Here is a 22,200-nt window from a genome sequence, read left to right as displayed (position 1 = left end):
TATATATAATTCAGTGTAACTGTTTACATTTACTCCAGAAACTGGCTCAGTGGAAAAATGCTTTTTCTCAGTGCCATCAAATAGTTCCTAAAATTGGAAAATAATATGGACATAAGGAATTCAGATGTGACTAACTGTTCTTCTTTGTGGACAAATATTCTTACATGTCCTTTTGTTGTGGGAACAGACCTAGCCGTGTGCTGTGGTTGTCTTGCTCAGTGCTCAGGTGTTGCTCCCGGTGGCTCTAGGGATGGAACCTGGCACTCCTGTGAGCAGTGCATGTTCTCTAACACTCTATCTCTTTGGCCCGTGCAGACATAGGAACATTTTTACCATTTTTTTTTCTTTTTGGTGTTTGATTTTCTTACTACACCCAGCAGTACTGAGGGCTTACTCCTGGCTCTGTGTTCAGGGACTGTGTTTGGTGGTGGTCAGGGGACTATATGAAATGCCAGGGATCAGACAGGTTGGCAGTGTGCAAGGCAAGTAAGTGCCTTAACCCTGTACTCTCTCTCTCTGTGTCCCTATTTACAAGTTTTTTTCCCTCATCTGTAAATTAGTTTTAATCCCTTTTGTACTCAGTTATTTAACAAAGAGCATTACTTAACATAGAGCTATCAACTTGACTATACTTGGGTAAGCTACTCTAACTCAAATAATCCATTAAAGTGTTCTTTTCTACTGCAGTACAATGATGGGGTGTTTGCCTTGCATGCAACTGACCTGTGTTCAATCCCTGGCACCCCAGCTCTTCCAGGAGTGATCCCTGAGTACAGAAACAGGAATCGGCCCTGAATACCACTAGGTGTGACCGAAAAATTAAATTACGTTTTCTTTCTAGACTGACATGGGAAACTTAATATTTTTAAAACTGCATCTTTATTTTTTAAGATTTTAATTCCTTTTTTAAATTTTTTTTTGGGGGGGTAGCAGTGGTTTGGGTTACACCCTCTCTGGGCTACTTCCAAGAGTTTTAGGGGACCATGTAGTGCAAGGAAATGAACTTTGGGCCTTACACATGCAAAGCAGGTGATTAATGTGTCACTGAGCTACATTTGTAGCATTGCCAGGAGTGATCCCTGAGTGCAGAGCCAGGAGTAAGCCCTGAGCATTACTGGCTGGAGCCCAAAAACAAAAGCTAGTTAAAATTAAAAAGTCCTAAAAAATCGTTTCAAAATTGAGTACTCAGAATTTTCTATTTTCAGCAGTATTTTTATTCTAAGTTGAAATGTTTTAGAAATCTAAGTTTAACATCTACTGAAGGTTAAAAAAAGTCCTAATTTAAAGTTTATAATATTTTGCTTACTAGTTTAGATTGATTAATACATAATTAAAGCAGCCTTGCAAATTAGTGAAGAATCATGTTTTATTGTTTTTGTATTCTTAAACTGGATAAATCTGGTAGCAGCCTCGTTAAAAAAAAAACCATGGCTATCTGAGAATCTAAGGGAGGGGGAGTGGGAGGGGTGTGGGGGTGTAGCTCAGCAAACAGCACCTGCCTCACATATGTGATGTCCTTATTTTTGATTCCCCATCATCACCAAAAACAAACAAACAAAACATGAGTCTGCAGTGAAGGAAAAGTTTTTCGTTATAGTAGAGTGCCACCTAAATGGTAAAAGAGATATGATGGAAGACACTCACTTTGACAAATATGATCTTTATTTCAGGCAACAATCAATGGATCACGGATCTCTATTTCCTGCAAACACATTGAAGTTTTCTTTTTTTTTTTTTTTGGTTTTGGGGCCATACCCAGCGGTAACTCCTGGTTCTGCCCTCAAGAATTACTCCTGGCGGTGCTGGGGATCGAACCTGGGTTGGTTGGTTGCAAGGCAAATACCCTACCTGTTGTACTATCTCCAATCCCCAAATTTTAGTTTTCTTAAAAAAAAAAAATTAATATCCTGTAACATGGAAATCAGTATCAGCGTATGTTAAAACAATATGAAAGCCTGATGAAGTGATGTGGTGTCAATAATTTCAAAGTACCTTCTTAAAATACATAATAAATATAAAAGGAAAACTTCACCAGAGGTGGGGGAAATGGTCAGGTACCACTGTATGTATATGATAAGTATTTTCGGGGAATAGAAAGCTATAGAATTTAGTCACCAGCGTTTAGTAACTTTTGTTGCCATTTGTTTTCTTTTAACTTTATTTTGACAAGTTTATTCAATGGAGTTTATTCAAGTTTGTACAATGGAGTTGCTAGAGCAGTGCAGAGAATGCCCACATAATTCACCCAGCTAGGTTCCCCAAGTGTTATTTTGTTTCTTTAATTTTGTGTATGTATGTGATTTTTGGGAATATATACACTGCTATTGTTGTGCCTGTTTCCTGCATGAGGCTTGTGGTTTACTTTCTGTGGCATTTGAGGGACCATACATTGTTAGGGATGGTGTCCAGTGCTTCTGCATGTAAAACATGTGCTCCCCTTTGAGCCGTCTTCCAGACTCCTTTTCTGAACTATTTAAGAGACTGTCACAGTGGATCTAGGAGATGGTTTAAAGGACTGGAGTGTGTGCTTCATATGCGTGGGCCCCAGTTTCCATCCCCAGCACTGTGTGATTCCTAAGCACCACCGGGAGCCATACTTGAGTCCACAGTAGCCCCTGAATACAAACTCAGAGGAGCCTGTCCAGCACCAGTCCAGGATACCCTAAATTTTATCCTTTTTTTCCAAACCTTTGAGAGAGAGAGAGAGAGAGAGAGAGAGAGAGAGAGAGAGAGAGAGAGAGAGAGAGAGAGAGAGAGAGAGTGTGTGTGTGTGTGTGTGTGTGTGTGTGTGTGTGTGTGTGTGTGTGTGTGTGTGTGTGTGTGTGTGTGTGTGTGTGTGTGTGTGTGTGTGTGTGTGTGTGTGTGTGTGTGTGTGTGTGTGTGTGTGTGTGTGAGAGAGACCTGCTCAGAAGCCACTCCCAGCTCCTAACAGTGCTGGGGAACCAGTGGAGACCATGTACATCAAGCACTTTCCCTGCTGTTCTCTCTCTCCACCCCTCTGCCACTCCCCCACTCTTTTTAGTGGCTGATATTTTTAGTTATTATTAAAAGTAAAGCCCAAATACTCTCCATTCGAAGTGGATTGGAAGTAAGGTGGTTTTATTTCCAATATTTTTTTCTACAGGAGGAGAACTATTTATGCAGTTAGAAAGAGAGGGAATATTTATGGAAGATACAGCCTGGTAAGTGAAATTTTTTGCTCTTTTGGATTCAGGTAATGATTCATATAATTAAAAGCAAAGTACTGTTCTCACTGTGGGCAGCCAAATGATTCAATAAATTGTCGTGGAGCCAGTCAGCTTCTCAGGAGTTCAAGGGGGAGAAGCAGTTTTGGGACTTGGCAACTATTAGAGGTCACATCATTCCTTTGCTCCCAGGCCTTGGGTGGACCGCCTCTTCACGCCAGTTCCTTACAGAACCATTCTCATTGGGGCTTTCTTTCCTTGAATTGGTAAGCTGCCTGCCTTGGCTGTGGGTGAGTGTGGTTTTCTAGTGAAAATTTATGTGTGGAACAATGGAAAGTATCAGAAATCATCTCTTTTTCTTTTAGACTTTCCAATTCCCAAGGTGCAGTCTTAGGGAAGTGAGTAAACCTGCACACATCATCTGTGGATTGATTCTATGGCCAGGATGGGATCTACCCTCCTCTTTTGTTTCTTAGGATGGTATCTGCTTTAAATTAAAAATATGAGCATCCTTTTGTGAGATGACTATGGGTAACAGTAAATCAATTTATCCTACACATTAATTGAATAGAAAACACTTAAATGTTTTTTTCCCCCCTACCTTAATTACCAAACTGCATTCCATTGTTTGATTTCAGGCCTTTTCTAACACTGAAGCTGCATTTAAAGAGCCCTAGGGATGAAGTGCCCTTTTTTGGAGGAGGCTCTCTGAGCCATCTTGGAGGCTGTGTTTGTGGTCCTGCTGGCTGTGAAACTGCCTCAGTCCTCTAGGACACACCCTCTCCATGCTGGAGTTATCTGCAGCATTGCAACATTGTTATGCAGCCAGTATTGCAGTGCCTTGTGCTATTGGAATGCAGACAGGGTTGACTCAGCCCTTTATTCTTTTGAGGTAGATAAATTTGAGTGTCACACAGTTTATAGTTGTGGGCTGGCTGGCAAGAGGGAGGGCAAATACTGTGGGTATAAGCTGTATTAAAAATATGCAGCTGTATTACATAAGGGATAAGTGGGGGTGGGTAAGGGTCAAGTATTAAGGAACCTTTTGACACTTAAGACTTAATCTTTGAGAATAACGAAGTTCCTATTTCTTAGGGGATTTTAAAGTTGGGGGTGGGAGGGAGAAAATTTGTTTTGGTCTCATTGACTATTGGCCCAGTTCTTAGATGGAACAAAAACATGACCATTGACAGTTTGGCATATTTTGTACTTTGCAATTTTAGCATTTCAAACAATGAAACAAAGCAATTTATAATTTCACTAAATAAGTGAAACATAAACGTATCCATGCCTTTTGGCAGCACCCTTTGCCATCTCTTTTCCCCATACCCACCCCCACCCCCACTAATTTTGGTCTTTGGTGCATGTCCGTTTCTTTCAAGGAATTTTGCTCCATACATAAGCTGCTTTGAGTAAATTAATCTTTTTAATTTTATTAAATCACTTTTGTTTGCAGCTTTTACTTGGCAGAAATTTCCATGGCTTTGGGGCATTTACATCAAAAGGGGATCATCTACAGAGACCTGAAGCCGGAGAATATCATGCTTAATCACCAAGGTGGAGATATACTGTAAACAATTCTATAGTAAATAATCACCTTCAAATCCTCCCACATAGGTCACGGTTATTTCCAAAGTCCCATACACATCTGTCTGTACATTTCTCCTTTAGAAATTACGGTATTTGCTTAGATTTAAGTATTTACATACAAGGTTGATGAGTGGGTCAGGAAAATTGTTTACTTAACTTTTTTGTTTTTTTTTTCTTAATCCTTACTCTTTATAGATTGTCATCCTTTTTTGTTTGTTTGGTTTTGGTTTTGGTTTTTGAATCATACCAGCAAGGCTCTTAGTCCCTAGCTGTGCTCAGGGATTCATATGGGATGCTGGGGATCTAACTCAGTTCAGGAGTCTAACTCAGATTGGCTGCTTGCAGGGCAAGCACCTTACCTGCTGTACTGTCTCTCCAGCACCAGATTGTCATTCTTTTTCATTCCATAAAGTATGGAGAGCCAGAAAGTAATACAAATTAAAATTTTTATTTGTTCCTTAAATTAAACAGTGACAACTTTTATAGAGTTTTATTAAATACTGAAAGTACATAAGTATTATAAAAAATACTTTTGGGAGGTAAATTTTATTGTTTTAAGAAAGGAAAAGGATTAGAATTGAGCAAAAAAAATATTGTATGATGGTCTCGGAAATAAAGCATTTAATAGGCATCAGTTTATTCTTATTGTTTGTAGTGGAAACAAAAATCAGATAGGCATTATAATACTCTGTACAGCAAAGTCAGCCTTGATTACAGCTACAGACAACTACAGACAGTTCAGTGTATTTGAAATGGTTTGGGCTGCATAAACTTCACAGTTCATTTGTATTCCCAAGGAACAATCTGTCAAACAGGGCTGCTGTAAACTGTTGATCATCAGATGTTTATAGTGCTACTTAAGGTAGTTAACAGTTTTGTTGTGTGGACAGTTAATGCCTATATAAATATTTCAAATTGTGATTTCTCTCATTTTTTGAAAAATTAAGGCAGTCTACATATCTCCTTCTCTCCCAGCTTACCCCCTTAACCCAAACCTGAATTCTGATCTGAGTTCTACTCCTTTTTTCAGGGGAGAAGGGGGAGTGGTTGGGCCATATCTGGAGATGCTCAGGGTTTACTCCTGGCTCTGTGCTCAGGAATCACTTTTGTTAGTCTCAGGGATTCATGAGTTACTGGGGATTCAATCTAGGTCAGAAGCATGCAAAGTATCTTACCAGCAGTACTATCTCTCTGACTTCCTGATCTGAATTCTAAGATAAACGCTGGAATAGGGAAGTAGCTAGTTGATTTCTTTAATACATTAGTTTGGGTGTATCAAATCATTCTATGAAAATAAAGTTGGGATTTCTTCTGTCAATGTAGTATGCATTTTCCTTTTTCTTTTCTTTTCTTTCTTTCTTTTTTTTTTTGTGGGGGGTGGTGGTTTGTGTCATGCCCTGCAATGCTGAGGGGTTATTCCTGGCTCTGCACTCAGGAATCATTCCTGGCAGTGCTGGGGGACCGTATGGGATGTTGAGATTAAACTCAGGTCAGCTGTGTGCAAGGCAAATGCCCTACCCACTGTACTATCACTTCAGCCCCTAGTATGTATTTTCTCATTGCCTTTTCTCTGAAATAAGCCTGTAAGTGTAGGACGACTAGATTTTTTTTTTCTTCTTGCTCTTCTTTTTCCTTTTTTTTCCTCTCAGTTTTTTGCCTACACCTTGCAGCTCAGGGCTTATTCTTGCTTGGCTCTGCACTTAGGGAACAGTCCTGATGGGCATAAAGGGACAATATTGGGTGCTGGAGATGAACCCAGTTTGATCACATACAAGGCAAGCACTTTACCTGCTGTACTACCTTTCTGGTCTCTTTTCTATCCTTTTTTAAAAAATGCTGCCAGGTGTCAATCCAGGGCCATCCCTGGGATTGTTGAATCACTAATAATAAATAAGACTAAATTTGACTGAAAACTTCTTTGTACAAGATGGTGTATTTTTCACTTTTTGGATCAGAGATGATGATGAGTCCATCTCTTTTTCTCTTTTTTTCTTTTAGTTTTTTGTTTTAGAGGAATATTTAACTATACCATTAGAATGTATAGAATATATTAGAACTATATATTTAAACAGGTTATTATGAAGTTTCCCCAGGACTAAATAATCTCAAAATGGTGTAAAGCATTCAAGGGCCAAAGAAACAATACAGAAGGTAAGGCTTTTGCCTTGCCAGTGAAGTTGATGATTCTGGTTCATTGGATTCCTTGATTGCCCATGTCATCCTCTAAGTACAAATTCTGAGCACAGAGTTAAGATTAGCCTTGAACACCACTTGGTGTGGACCAACATCCATACTTCCACACACACATAAAATGGTAAAGTGTTTTGAGTAATAGGTGAAAGTTCAAGCCTTACCAAGCTATTTTACTATTTCTCTGTTTTCTTTTTTACTGGATAAAATCCTATCTTTGACAAAAGATGACTGATTCTATGCTGACCTTAAATAGTAAATAATTAAAATTCCATTTTATGAGCACCCTGGTTGTTCTTGAGTCTTCAAAAATAGGTTAAGGAAGAGAAAATTATATATAAGGGTACATTATTGTCTTAGATGTTACATTCAAACACTGTGCAAACTTAGAATTCATCTAATAATGATGCTATAATCTTTCATTGTAGGTCATGTAAAACTAACAGATTTTGGATTATGCAAAGAATCTATTCATGATGGAACAGTGACACACACATTTTGTGGAACAATAGAATACATGTGAGCTTCATTTTGAAAGAAATATAAGTGGTTTGGTGGTAATAGCTAACTTTTTATCTATTAAAGTAAGGATGTGCTAAAGTTTCTGTTACAATATGTTCTGTCTTTTTTATAAATTCCACTTTAGATGGTAAGTAAATGGGAGTTTTTTTTTTTTTTAAGATATGTTGTTTTTCTCATTGTAGGGCCCCTGAAATATTGATGAGAAGTGGCCACAATCGTGCTGTGGATTGGTGGAGTTTGGGAGCATTAATGTATGACATGCTGACTGGAGCAGTAGGTGCACAGTTCAAAGTTGCATGCATGTATTAGGATTTGTTCCAGATGGTTATTAATTTACTATAATTAATTATGAAGGGATCATAAAAGATCCCTTCATGTGCTTTTTTATTTTATTTATTTATTTATTTATTTTTAATGCCAGGGATTGAACCCAAGGCCTATGTCTCGTTACTATTGAAGTTGTTTTCCAAAATTGAACACGAATAGTGCTCTATTAGTATAGGCTCCTCTACTTTTTAAAACTTATTTTGGGTTCAGAGAGATAGTACAGTGGGGAATGCCGTCTTTCATGTGATTGACCCATGTTCACACCGCATATGGTCTCCTGAGCACAGACCCAGAAGTAAGGCCCTAATATTACTGGTGTAATCCAAACACAAAATATAAATTATTTAAATTACTCATGTCATTGCAGTGCTGTGAAGCAGATGTATAATAGATACTGCCCTTATTATATAAATGTAGAAATAGTGGCATATCTAGCTTACCAAATATCTTATAGAGAGTGAATAGTGAGAGCCAGTATTCCCCAGACTTCTCAGTTTCCTCTGTCCTATTGCTTAATCACTGTAGGTTTTTAGTAGCCCTTTTTATATCACAAATTTCTGATCTCTGTGCATAACTGACATAAGAAATGAACAGTTCTGTTATTTGAAATTTTATATACTAATTTTTTTTTCACTCTCTTCTACTTTTAGCCCCCATTCACAGGGGAGAATAGAAAGAAAACAATTGATAAAATCCTCAAATGTAAACTCAATTTGCCTCCCTACCTCACACAAGAAGCCAGAGATCTGCTTAAAAAGGTAAGGTTTTTAAACAGACACACAAATATAAAGTTCAACTACTAGGATTTAAATAGAATTTAAAATCTATTCTGAATAAAGACTCATCCCGATAATGAATTTAAAATTTTAGTCTTAAAAACAAAGTATACACTTAAAGACTCTTTTTTAATCCCAAACAATATTTTGAGTAATTAACGATACTTTCTCATGGCACAGTAGTTGTATTCTATGAAGAAGAAATAATCAGTTTGACTAAGTAAGGTTCATCAATTTTCTTTTTTCCCCTAAAGCTGCTGAAAAGAAATGCTGCTTCTCGTCTTGGAGCTGGTCCTGGGGATGCTGGAGAAGTTCAAGTAGGAATTGGCATGTTTGATGGTTTGAGGGGAAGATGATGCTAATTTTATGAATTTGTGATAGCTTGTATGTAGTTCCTTTTATGTATAGCCTATTTTGTAATTTTTAACTTCAACAGGCAGTCAATTTGTGAATCCTGCCAAGTCTTCTCTTGACTTCTTGCCCCATTTTTCCCCCCTTAGGCTCATCCATTCTTCAGACATATTAATTGGGAAGAACTGCTGGCTCGGAAGGTGGAGCCCCCATTTAAACCTCTGTTGGTATGCAGGCAGCAAAGTATTTCATTTGAGGGATCTGCTGTTCTATGCCTTTTTCCTTCCTTCATTGTTGTGGTTACTGTTATTCTTGATGTTGTGATGACCTGGGTTCTTATACATACCTGTGAGGGTCTGCACACTTGGCTGAGGTACTTGCCAAGGACTGCATGTCTTTAGTTGTGGGGTTTGAAACTGTATTTGCCTGGCTTGCACACTTAAGTGAGCATCTGTGGTGCTCACACATATTCTGTCTGTAGTGCTCACCCGGAAGATGAATCATAGTATTCATTAGTTGCTTAGTTGCTTTCCAGATTATTAGGGGTCCCCGCTTCCTGGCAGTGGTGCTCATCAGGACTCACAGCCCTTTGTGTGGTGCTGACATACACCTGACTGGTGTGGCCAGAAATCATTGGCGATCACACTCTGACAGTGTGGCCAAGCACAAACAACAGAGCTGTAGTATCAAGTTTGATGGTAAATATTGGACCAGGAAATTGAACTCACCACCATATATTTGCAAGAAAGGCATTCTGAGCTGTAACTTTTATTTTTCTACTTTTGTAGAGTAAAAAAATTCAAACAGAAATATTGATGGTTAAAAACATGGCTGGTTAAATAAATTTTAATCTAGAGCTAGTGTGCTTGCTTTGCACATGGCTGTCCAGGGTTCAATCCCTGGCCCCATATGTTCCTGACATCCCTTCCAGGAGTGATTTCTGGCACAGAGCCAGAAGTAAGTTCTGAACACCACCATATGTGGCCAAACAACAAACTCTGGGATTACGGTTGATTGGAAGTGAAACTCGGGGTTAGAGTACTTGCCTTTAATGTGTGAGTTCCTGGATTTGATCCCCAACACTGCAAAAATGGGCTGGCTCCAGGGGGTAGGATGCTTTCTTTACATGTGGTGAACTTGGGTTTAGTCTCCAGCATCACTTATGGTCCCCTGAGCACAGCCAAGTGTAGTCCCCAAACCTACAGGAAGTGAGCTAGATATGCCACTGTTTCTACAGGAGGAGGTGGGTGTCTAGGGAGCATGCTTTGCTGTAGTATCCCTCACTTCCCAAGTATGGAGCTGGGAGTAGCTACAGTATTGCTAGCTGCAGCTCAAAAAGAAAATTAAAAGTCTCAAGAATGGGGAGATGGCTCAAGGGTCTGGAATACGATCTTTGCATGTGGGAGCCCCGAGTTTCATCCATTGTACCACTTGATCCCCCTGAATAGCACTGGGAAAGGCTCTTGAGCACTGCTCTCCACCAAAGATACAGAAACCAACTTTTACATCAGTGGTAGGTTACCCATAGTACTGTTCAAGTAGATAAAGGATAAGTGTTCCTTTCCTGATTTTCAAAATAATGATTTAGCTCTTTAGCAGTTTCCAAAATTGATTAATGGATTTTTAAAAAATATAAACTCAAAACTTTCAGTATATTTTTGTTTTAGTCCATTGCTGTTATTTTTATTGATGTCTCTCCGTCCTTCCTTCCTTCCTCCCTCCCTCCCTTCTTCCCTTCCCTCTTTCCCTTTCTCCTTCCTTGTCTCCCTTCCTATCTCTAGACATTGGGTACTTCTTCATGTTAATTCCTGAATTTTGATTTTTATTGCTGGTGGGGTTGCTTGGTATCAGGAAAGCATATGCTTCTGCCTTTGGAGCCATCTCCCCACCCCTCCTGAGGTTGTTTGCATGACCACGTGTGATGTTTTTCAGATAGAGTGAGTTAATGGACAGATCTGGGGCCAGAGAGATAAGTCTAGCGGGTAGGGCCTTCATCTTACATGAGGCAACCTGGGTTTGATTCCCAGTATCCCATATGGTGCTCTCTTAGCCCTGCCAGGAGGGATACCTGAGTGCAAAGCTAGGAGTAAGTCCCGAGCATCATTGGGTGTGGCCCCAAAACCATACAAAAAGAAAAGAAACAGACTGGTGGCTAGATTTAGGTGGTAATATTCTTTCATAAGAAAATATAGATAAGCAGGATTGACAATTTACTCTTGAGAAATCTTAAAAATAATGAAATAAGCCATGGGAAGAAAGTTTAGCTAGAGTACTTTACAAATATCTTTTGTGTTTATGCTTCAGTAGTTTTTCAGGCTGATTACAAACCAGGCAAATCACCTCTAAAATGGGACTTAGCCAATGGATTTGTCAGATTGAAACCTTTTGAGCTTAGAAGATTAATGTTCAGATTTCTTTTTGCTATTGTGTGGGTTGTCGCACACTACCAGGGATTAAACTCAGGACCTCAGTGATGCAGTGGAGGCATCCAGGTATCCCTGGGCCTCCCATCTTCAGATTTTTTTTTGGCTCAATTACTGTGTACTGAAATCTATTTTAATAATGCTTAAAATTTGAAAATATAATTTGTCTTGGTTATTTTCTGTCCATATTGATATTCTCTTGGTAAAATTATTTTATTACATTCTGTTCCTGTGAGTTCTGTCTGTAAAGTCTTCTCGTGCATATGCATGTGTTGCATTTGATTGATCTGTACAGTATAGACTATTCATCATTTTCTAATCATTTTGTTTCTCATAAAGCAATCTGAAGAGGATGTGAGTCAGTTTGATTCAAAGTTTACACGTCAGACACCTGTTGACAGCCCAGATGACTCAACTCTCAGTGAAAGTGCCAACCAGGTCTTTCTGGTAAGTGAAAGAATTTCCACATAACTGTGAGAAATTTGACTTTGGTTATGTACTTCCATTTCATGTGGATAACCTGAGCTATATTTTAAAATTTATTTTATTTTTATTTTGGTATTTGAGCTACACTTGGTGGTGCTCAGAGCTCACTTCTGGTTCTGTGCTCAGGGATCACTCCGGTTGGGGTTCGAGGGACCAAACAGTGTACAGGGGATTGGGGATTGAACCCAGATCAACTGCATGCAAGACAAGTGACCCCTGAAAGGTTTTTTCAAAAAAAGTATCGCCTTATAATTTATTGTTATCTATAAAATCTAGTCTCATAATTCAGCATTGTGTTTCATTGCTTTAGATTTGGGGGGGCATACCTGGCAGTGTGTAGGATCTATTTTATGCTTCTCTCTCACTCATGGTGGTGCTCAGGGACCCATGAGATGCTGGGGATTGAATCCTGGCCTCTGAATGCAAAGTTTGTGCTCAATCCTTCCAGCCACCTCTCTGGCCCCCATTTGTTTCTTTCTTTTTTTTTTTTAAAGTTTTGGGGCCAAACCCAGAAGTGCCCACTCCTGGTTCTGTACTCAGGGATTATTCCTGGTAGGTAGTGCTCAGGGAATCATATGTGCTGCCAGGAATTGAACTCAGGTCAGCTACATGCAAAGGCAAGTGCCCTTACTACTGTACAATTTCTCTGGTGCTATTTCTTATTTTGAGTTGCTGATGATCAAATCCAGGGCCTCACACATGCAAGGTAAATGAGTTACATTCCCCTCAGCATTCATTTTTGCAATTAGAGTAAGAATATATGATTCATTCCTTCCTTCTTTCTTTCTTTCTTTCTTTCTTTCTTTCTTTCTTTCTTTCTTTCTTTCTTTCTTTCTTTCTTTCTTTCTTTCTTTCTTTCTTTCTTTCTTTCTTTCTTTCTTTCTTTCTTTCTTCCTTCCTTCCTTCCTTCCTTCCTTTCCTTTCTTTCCTTCCTTCCTTTCCTTTCTTTTATTTTCTTTCTTTCTTAGAGGTCACACCGGCGATACACAGGGGTTACTCCTGGCTCTGCTCTCAGGAATTACTCCTGGTGGTGCTCAGGTGACCATAAGGAATGCTGGGGATTGAATCCGGGTTGGCTGCATGCAAGACAAATGCCCCACCTGGTGTGCTATTGCTCCATCCCCAAGAATATATGATTCTTTGGAGTATATGATTCCTTTTGTGGATGGGCCACTGATTAACATGTCTGATGTGAAAAACCTAGGTATGTGGGACTTGTGACTGAATACCCCAGGTTCAACTGATCTGGGAATGGGTGACCTCCCCCTCCTCCCATCGCCCCCCTTTTTCTGGTGGCTTGGCAGTCACACCCACAAGCTGCTACTGACACCATATAATCTCATTAATGGTCACAGTCCAGAGACTCAATATAAATCTCTCTGAAGAGAGCATAAAACATGGCCATAGCCATGCTGCTGAACCCCTCACCAGGCTGCTTCATCCAGGGCAACCCCAGCAACCGAAAACCTCCAAAACTCAATGGGCCACCATGCTCACAGCCGCTTTCCACATGTTCACATTTGCGGCTGCAGGACATCTCGTACTTTACACCACTATACCAAGAGTAGCCCACCACATTTGATCGGGTTTAAAGTAGAAGGCAAGCAATCTTAGGGGGAAATATATTTATACAGATAAAGATAATAAGCACACAAGACTCAACCTTTAACAGCATGTTAATAATCATATCTTATAGAAGGGCTTAGTGGCTCCTGGATGAAATTCAACAATCTTCACCCACTTTCCTCTAAGAAACCTTTTTTGTCTCATTTTTAGTGAATTATTCATAACAAGCAATAAGAAACTATTTTGTGTCTGCTCGGGGGGCAGGATTTGGGGTTTGGGATGGAAATATGGTGGTGGGAAGGTATTATGGTGATGGGATTGGTGTTCGAATATTAAATGTAATCAAGTATTGTGAGCAATTTTATAAAAATAGCACTGTTGTCCCGTTGTTCATCCATTTGCTCGAGCGGGCACCAGTAATGTCTCCATTGTGAGACTTAATGTTTTTGGCATATCGAATATGCCACGGGTAGCTTGTCAGGCTCTGCTGTGCGGGCGAGATACTCTCAATAGCTTGCTGGGCTCTTTGAGAGGGACGGAGGAATCGAACCTGGGTCAGCCTCGTGCAAGGCAAACGCACTACCTGCTGTGCTATCACTCTAGCCCAACACATTTTTCTTCTCACCGGACAACATGTCGTCCAGACTGAGGAAGACCTGAAAACTCGAGCGACAGCCATGGCCACGGCCGCATCGGCAAACACCGGAAGCACCCTGGAGGTCGGGGTAATGCTGGTGGCATGCATCACCACAGGATCACATTTCATAAAAATAAAATTAAAAATTAAAAAAAATGTCTGATGCAGTCCCTCAGCCAAAAAATGTAAAAGTCATAAAAGTAGGAAAATAGCTCAGTATAACTATTGTATTTCTGAAACAGCTGTGGATTTTAAAAAAAATTGTTTTGGTTTGTTTCTGGGCCACACTTGGCAATGCTTAGGGCTTACTCCTGACTCTGTGCTCAGGAATCACTCCTGAGGGGCTTGGGGAACCATATGGATTATTAGGGATCTAACATGCAGGGCAAGCAAACACTCTACCCAAAGTACTATTGTTCAGGCCTCCTCTATGAATTTAAAATTTTAATTTATTTATTATGGGTTTTGGGTATACCTGACAATGCTCAGGACTTCTGACTCTGAGCTCTTGATTACTCTTGGCAGTGCTTGGGGAACCTTATGAGTTATCGGGGATTTAATCTAAGTCAGCCACATGTAAGGCAAGTGCCTTACCCACTAAACTATCTCTTGGGCTCCTATGGATTTTTAATTAAGTTTGTGGGGGATTTTTAACCTGTCAGTATTCATATTGATTTTATTGTTTGTTTAAGGACCACACCTGGTGTTGCTCAGGGCTTACTTCTGGCTCTTGTGCTCAGGGATCATTCCTGGCAGTGTTTGAGAAACTGTATTGGGATGGCAGGATGGAACTCAGTTGGCTGTGTATAAGGCAAGCGCCCTGTGTGCTGTGCTATTTCTCCATCCTTCCTCCCCCTTTATTGATTTATACTGTCTCTGAAGATAGAAAAATAAAACAGATTTGGGGTGGGGGGGCGTGATGGTTTGCACACCTGTTGATTTTAAGGGCTTACTCCTGATTTCATACTCAAGGATAACTCCTGGTGGTGCTCAGGGAACCATATAGAGTGCCTGGGATTGAAACCATGTTAGCAAGACAAACTTTGGTTCCTAAATTTTGATATAAGATGGTAATATATTTAATGTTCATCATTGCATATTATTTTGCCTAAGTATTATATGTGCTTTTGATTATTTGATTACTGTACATGCTATTTACCTCACATGAACATATACCTCTTTTTTTTTATTTTTATTTTTTGGCTTTTTGGGTCACACCCGGTGATGCACAGGGGTTATTCCTGGCTCATGCACTCAGGAATTACTCCTGGCGGTGCTTGGGGGACCATATGGGATGCTGGGAATCGAACCCGGGTCGGCCGCATGCAAGGCAAATGTCCTACCCACTGTGCTATTGCTCCAGCCCCTCATTTTGTTTCTTTTGTCATTATCCTTTATCATTTCTTTCAAGTGCCTTTAGAGTGAATGGAATATGGTAAAAATAATCATTTGAAAACTGGGAAGTTTTTTTCTTATTTCTTAATTCACTGGACTCGTCACTAACTTTATTCTCAAACTTTTGTTTTATACGGCTCAGGTAATAACATATTGTAGTGTTGTGTCTTGTAGGGCAGAGGCAAGTTTTAAAGTTATCATGAAATGTTGGGGAATATAATACAGTGGGTCCAAGTGCTTGCTTACCCAGAGTCAATTCCTGGCACTCAGTAGCTTCCCCAGAGCTCCTCCAGGAGTGATTCCTGAGCACAGAGCCAGGAGTAAACCCTGAGCACTGCCAGTTTGGGCCCAAAAGACAAAAATAAAAATAAAGTTATGGAATGCAGAAATTTATTTAAAAAAAATTTTTTTTTTTGGCTGGGTGAGGGGAGCACACCTGATGATGCTCAGGGATTACTCCTAGCTCTGGGTTCAGGAATCACTCCTGGCTCGGAGGACCATATGCGGATGCCAGGAATTGAACCTGGGTTGCCCTTGTGCAAGGCAAGCACCCTACCCACTGTTCTATTACTCTGCCCCCGTCAGAATTAATCTGAAAAAACGTGTGATTTTGAGGGGCCGTAGCGATAGTATAGCGAGTAGGGCATTTGCCTTGCACGCAGCCAACCCAGGTTTGATCCCCAGCATCCCATACAGTCCCCCAAGCACAGCCTGGAGTAATTCCTGAGTGCAGAGCCAGGAGTAACCCCTGAGCATCGCTGGGTGTGACCCAAAAAGCAAACAAAATGAAACAAGTGTGATTTTGAGTAAATAATACTGAATAGTTGTAATTCTATTAATGTATGATTATATTGTGAGATCAGAATAGAGACTATAGGCAGAATATTATTCTATAGTAGTTTTAGTTACAAAGGAGATGAGAGATGAAAGATGAAATGTGTATTAAATAATCTGTGATACTAATTTAGTATTATTAGGTAAGATCTCATTGAATTCCTATTAGTAAAATATCTTAAAATTAAGAAAGTAAGTAGAAATCACTTTAATTCTAGCACTGTTTATCATTTTCCTTTTGTTTTGATGCCCACAACCAGTAGTGCTTAAGGACTGCCTCTGGCTTTGTGCTGGGGTTTTGCTCCGCAGCAGTGCTCAGGAGACCATGCAGTACCAGGGATTGAACCCCGAGCCTTTGAGCCATCTTCAGACCCCTCTTTTTTTTTTTTATTTAATTTTACTATATGGAATTTTCTTTCTACTGATACAGAATTTAAACTATTTTTTTAATGTCACAAGAGGTGTTTATTGGTTAATGAGCGCACAGGTACTTACCCAACATAAAGTTTGGCACAGAGTCCAAGACACAGGCAAATGTGCCATAGACTTTAAGAATCTCGTAAGAGAAGCAGGGAAAGTGCACTCTCATAATAAAATTCCAGAAGAATTTGTTTTGTTTTGTTTTGTTTTTAATGTAGAAACCTTCAAACAGATGTTTTCTCAGTTACCAAATTTCAACTAGTTTGACATTTTTCCTCCATAAAAAGGAGTCTAGGGATTGAAGAGAGAGTGCAGGGGTTAAGGACTTGCCTTGCATGTAGCTGATTCCAGTTCAGTCTTTAGCACTGCATATGGTTTCCCCAAGCACCTCTGTGGTAGACCCCCGCACCCCCCAACACACACAGGGCCAGTAGTAGCACCTGAGCATTTTCAGGTGTGTCCCCTCCCCCCCAAACAAAAACATAATTTAGACAGATCTGTAGCACTGTTGTCCCATTGTTCATTGATTTGCTTGAGTGGACACAGTAACATCTCCATTGTGAGACTGGTTGTTACTGTTTTTGGCATATCAGATACGCCACAGGTAGCTTGCAAGGCTCTGCCATGCGGGTGGGATACTCTTGGTAGCTTGCTGTGCTCTCCGAGAGGGATAGAGGAATCGAACCTGGGTGGGCTGTGTGCAAGGCAAACAATCTACCCGCTGAGATATATGTATATTTTATAAATGCGAGAACAATTTAATTTGTTAGTTTATGCCCAGAATTCTATACATAAAGTAGATCTGTTTAGAAGCTAAAAAGTAGGAGCCTTAGAGATAATAGGGCAGCTAAGGCACTTTCCTCGTATGAGGCTGACTTGAGTTTGATCCTCTGCGCCTTGCATATGATCCTTTGAGCACTGCCAGGCGTCATCCCTGAGCACAGCCGAGTGTGGCCCAAACTCAACAAATAAATAGGGTCCGGAATATAGCTCAAAATTAAGGACCACACACCTTGTGTGTGCAAAGACTTGAGTTCAATCCCTACACTGCACATGTCCTATCCTGAACATTACCACTACCTGGGCCCCAAGCACTGACAGGTATGGCCTCTTTAAAAATGTATTTAAGTTTTGGCGCATATGCTGCCTGAGCCCATGTGCTGCTTGTGCCCATGTGGCTGAGCACGTGTGGTGCCCGAGCACATGTGTCGCCCGCATCTCCCCCCTTGAGATGTGTACTTTCATGCTTTTGTGTCCAGTGCTAGGATGTGTGTAAAGCTTCCTCCACCTTTGGAGAAGCCTGAGGTCTCTCTTGAGCGCGTTATTCTTACTATTCTCTCTCCCACTTATCCCTTCCTCCCTCCCTCAGAAATTTCTGAATAAAATCTATTTACTTAAAAAAAAATGTATTTAAGTTTTGGGATTGGAGCCATGGTACAGCTGGTAGAGCACTTGCCTTGAACATGGCTAATCCAGGTTCAATTCCTGGCACCCCAGATGGTCCCCTGAGCACTGCCAGATGTGGCCCTGAAACCAAAAATATGTAATGTGTATTTAAGTTTGTATCAGAGAATTAAATTCAAAGATGATTAAGGCATAGTTTGGTCTTCTTGGTGATTACATCTTTAGGCACACTCATGTGGATTAGACACGTGAATAACGTGAATCACAAGTTTGCAGGTAATTATCCTAAAGCACATGAATTGCAGCCTTTCCCCTAGGATTTCACCCAGTTTCATTAAATCTTTTTCCTGTAAGTAATGCAATGCCCATACATAAATGACTAGAGTGATGAAAGCATGTGCTTTTCGGGTTCAACCTTGGCTCTACCCGGTCCTCTGTGTACTTCCAGGAGTGACCCCTGAGCACAGGACCTGGATCAGTACTGGGTATGTGGATCAAGACCTAAAACTAACCCAAAAATGGGCTAGAGATAGTACGGGGATTAAGGCGCTTGCCTTGCATATGGCTAACCTCAGTTCCCTCCTAGCACATCTGGTCCCCTGAGTACCACTAGGAATGACCTCTGAGCAAAGAGCCAGGAAAAGACTCTGAACTCTGATGGATGTGGCCCAAATATGCTCCCAAAAATAAAGGGGGGGAAACAATCTATCCAGTCATTGACAGAAAACCAGAAAGAAAAATCAAAGATGACAAGTTAGATACTTCTGATTTTACTTTGCCTCGATAGTTATAAACTTCTGGAAATGATAGTCATAATTAGTAGCATAGATATGATTAGAAAGTATAGAATGTTCTCTGTGTTTATCTTAGTATGGGGTCTCCATTTTCCTGTTTGTTATACTTCTATGGATAGAGTAAAGTTTTTGCTGCTTTTCTTTTTTGTTTGCTTTTGGGCCTTAGCTGGCAGTGTTTAGGGTTTACTCTTGGCTCTGCACTCAGGAGTCATTCCTGGAGGGCATGATCAAATTAGGGACAGCCACATACAAAGCAGGTGCCCTATCCTCTGTACTATCGTTGCAAATGCCCTGTCCTTTGTACTATTGCTCTGGCCTCTTTGTTTCTTTTATTTCTTAGGCCATTCTACATGGTGCTCGGATTGAGTGGAATTTAGTTTGTTGGCATATGAAGTTCATTATTAGAATTCTGGTTTCTTAAGGTCTGTGCATTAAAAAAGAAAAGAGAAGACTTAAGGGACTAGAGCGAGAACTCAGAGGGTTAGAGCTCATGCTTTGCATGCAGTTAGCGGGCTTGAACCCAGCACTTCATGCTCCCTTAGCTCTTCTGGATGTGGTCCAAAAACGAAAAACAAGAAATGCCTGGGAAGAAGTACATAGGTGTGAAATGAGAGAAGATACTAGAGTAGAATTTGGTGAATTTAGGTGTATACTGTTGGTGTGTCAGAGAGTGAACAACCACCAGATCATTGTCATTTTATTGTGTGCATGTATGTGTGTTGGGAGGGGGGCACACCAAATGGTTCCCAAGGACTACTGCTGACTCATTGCTTAGGGGTCACTCCCGACTGTGCTTGAGGAATCATGATACAGTGCTGGGAATTGAAGCCACATGCAAGACAAACACCTTGACCTTGTACTCGCTCTCCAGCCCCTCAATTTTCTCGATGTATCTGACAAATTGCCATCCTGAAGTCTGCTGTTAATCTCTTTCAGGGTTTTACATATGTGGCTCCATCGGTACTTGAAAGTGTAAAAGAAAAGTTTTCTTTTGAACCAAAAATTCGATCGCCTCGAAGATTTATTGGCAGCCCAAGAACACCTGTCAGGTATTTCCAGCTTGAATATTCTCAGTCTTTTCTGTTTTTAAACCTGGAAGAGAACTACTTAGGTAGTTTATATCATCTTATGTAAATGGAAGTTCAGACATTCCCTCCTTAGCTTCTTCTACTTCTTATAGAGCAGGTGGCTTAATTTACCTGTTTGGCAATTTACTTATTTTCTGAAAGCAAGCTATTTCATTGGCAAATGTCCTTTTATGTTTTTTTGGTGTTTGGGCCACACCCAGCTGTGCTCAGGGTTTACTCAGGGATCATTTCTGGAGGGTTTGGGTGAGACTCTGTAGGGTGCCAGGGATCAAACCGTGGTTGACTGCGTGCAAGGCAAAATGCCTTACCCACTGTATTATTGCTTCAGCCCCAGAAATGCCCTTTCTGGCAGAGGTGGGTGGGATAGAAGTAGGGGCTGATTTTAGGCTATGCCTGGCCATGGTCAGGTACTACTCCCGGCTCTGTGCTTAAACATTACATTCCTGGCAATGCTTGGGAGACTGTAGTATCAGCAATCATACCGGGCACAGCTGTATATCCAAGGCAAACAAGCACCTTAATCCTTGACTATCTCCCTGGCCTACAAATGTCCTTTTATCCAACATTTATTATATACCAGGGGTTATGATGCATGCTTAGGGACACATGAACACAGGAATTGTCCACATTCTAACAAAGCTTAAAATTTAATGAGCATTAAAAAAGGAAGTACGAAAATATGTAATTTAAAGTAGTGCTAAGTGTTTTAAGAAAAATTAATGGTAGTATGTTGGTAGAGAACAGAGAATAACAATGGGTTTCTTTTGTTTGCTCTTTTTTTTCCCCCTGGGTTTTTGGGCCACACCTGGCTCTGTTCTGGGCTTACTCCTGGTTCTGAGCTCGGAGATCATACTTGGCAGGGCTTGGGATACTAGGTATCAAACCCAGGTTGGTCACTTGCAAAGCCTTCTGTATTGTTGCTCTAGCCCCAAGAGAGATCAAGGGTCTTACAGCTAGGACAGCCTTGTACAGAAGCCCCGAGGGAGGAGAAACTTGGCCTTTTCTTCAAATGTAAAAAAGATCAAATTGCTGATGTACCGTGAGAAAGAGAATGGGAAATTTCTGAATAACTAATGCATTTGTTTCTGGATCATATCCAGCTTGTTCAGGGTCCACTCCTGGCTTGGTGCTGGGGGTCAGTGCACTGCCAGAGATGAAACTAGGGTCTTAACATGTAAAACATGTACTCCAACTCATTGAGCTACCCAGTTTGGCCCTTAATATGTATTTTATTTAAAATGCAATGGGAAGCTTTTTTAAGTGGAGGTTAAAATGGCTTTTCTATAGAGTAAGTATTGAGGGTTTTTATGGAGCGAAGTACAGAAGTTAAGACAACAGGTAGGAAACTCCAGCATTTAGTCTCTGGGAGAAAACAGTTGGCCTTGTCTTTGCTAATCCACACAAAAATATTAAAATAAATGACTTATTACCCTACTCCTAAATATAAAGAAAATCTTTCTTGTTGAATAACCTTGAGACAAATTATAGCTCTTCCTTGTCTTAAAGCCCGGTCAAATTTTCTCCTGGGGATTTCTGGGGAAGAGGTGCTTCAGCCAGCACAGCCACTCCTCAGACGCCTGTGGAATACCCAATGGAAACAAGTGGCATAGAGCAGATGGATGTGACGATGAGTGGGGAAGCTTCAGCACCACTTCCAATACGACAGCCAAACTCTGGGCCATACAAAAAACAAGCTTTTCCTATGATCTCCAAACGACCAGAACACCTGCGTATGAATCTATGACAGAGCAATGCTTTTTAATGAATTTAAGGCAAAAAGAGGTGGGGAGGGGATGTGTGAGCATCCTGCACAGTGAAACAAGAAGACTTAAAATGACAGTCTCTAGAAGAGTCGGTCTCATTACATAGAACACTTTGGATGGAGGAAAAATGAACATGGATTTTAAAAAAAAATCAATCAATGGTGCAAAAAAAAAAAGAGAAAAACTTAAGCAAAGTAGTATTGCGGAACTCTTAGGCACATCAATTAATTGATTCCTAGTGACATCTCAACCTTATCAAGGATTTTCATGTTGATGGCTCAAAACTGACAGTATTAAGGATAAAATGTTGCTTCTGAATCACTGTTGAGTTTTGGTTGTGTCGAAGAAGGGTTATCCTTTCATTAGGCAAAGTATGAAATTGCCTGTAATACTTGCAACTAAGGACAAATTAGCATGCAAGCTTGGTCAAACTTTTTCCAGCAATGTGG

General features: G+C 40.4%; 1 protein-coding gene across 5 annotated transcripts in view; it reads left to right on the top strand.

The window, feature by feature from the left end:
* RPS6KB1 (ribosomal protein S6 kinase B1) overlaps positions 1 to 22,200 on the top strand; it is a 57,126-nt gene that overhangs the window by 23,771 nt on the left and 11,155 nt on the right. The window contains exons 6-15 of one of the 5 annotated variants that reach the window (XM_004608607.2): positions 3,125 to 3,182; positions 4,642 to 4,742; positions 7,394 to 7,484; positions 7,670 to 7,760; positions 8,465 to 8,572; positions 8,845 to 8,907; positions 9,091 to 9,168; positions 11,704 to 11,811; positions 19,837 to 19,949; positions 21,495 to 21,765. In XM_004608607.2, coding sequence (XP_004608664.1) covers positions 3,125 to 3,182; positions 4,642 to 4,742; positions 7,394 to 7,484; positions 7,670 to 7,760; positions 8,465 to 8,572; positions 8,845 to 8,907; positions 9,091 to 9,168; positions 11,704 to 11,811; positions 19,837 to 19,949; positions 21,495 to 21,732 — 1,049 coding nt within the window. In that variant the 3' untranslated portion in view covers positions 21,733 to 21,765. Of the gene's footprint in view, positions 1 to 3,124; positions 3,183 to 3,377; positions 3,452 to 3,823; positions 4,086 to 4,641; positions 4,743 to 7,393; positions 7,485 to 7,669; positions 7,761 to 8,464; positions 8,573 to 8,844; positions 8,908 to 9,090; positions 9,169 to 11,703; positions 11,812 to 19,836; positions 19,950 to 21,476; positions 21,766 to 22,200 lie in introns of those variants that run through there. The other 4 variants (XM_055130140.1, XM_055130139.1, XM_055130141.1 and 1 more) reach the window with 4 other exon arrangements.

Source organism: Sorex araneus, chromosome 3 (genome assembly GCF_027595985.1).
Source record: "Sorex araneus isolate mSorAra2 chromosome 3, mSorAra2.pri, whole genome shotgun sequence".
NCBI lineage: Eukaryota > Metazoa > Chordata > Mammalia > Eulipotyphla > Soricidae > Sorex > Sorex araneus.
This window is presented reverse-complemented; position numbering and strand designations above follow the sequence as displayed.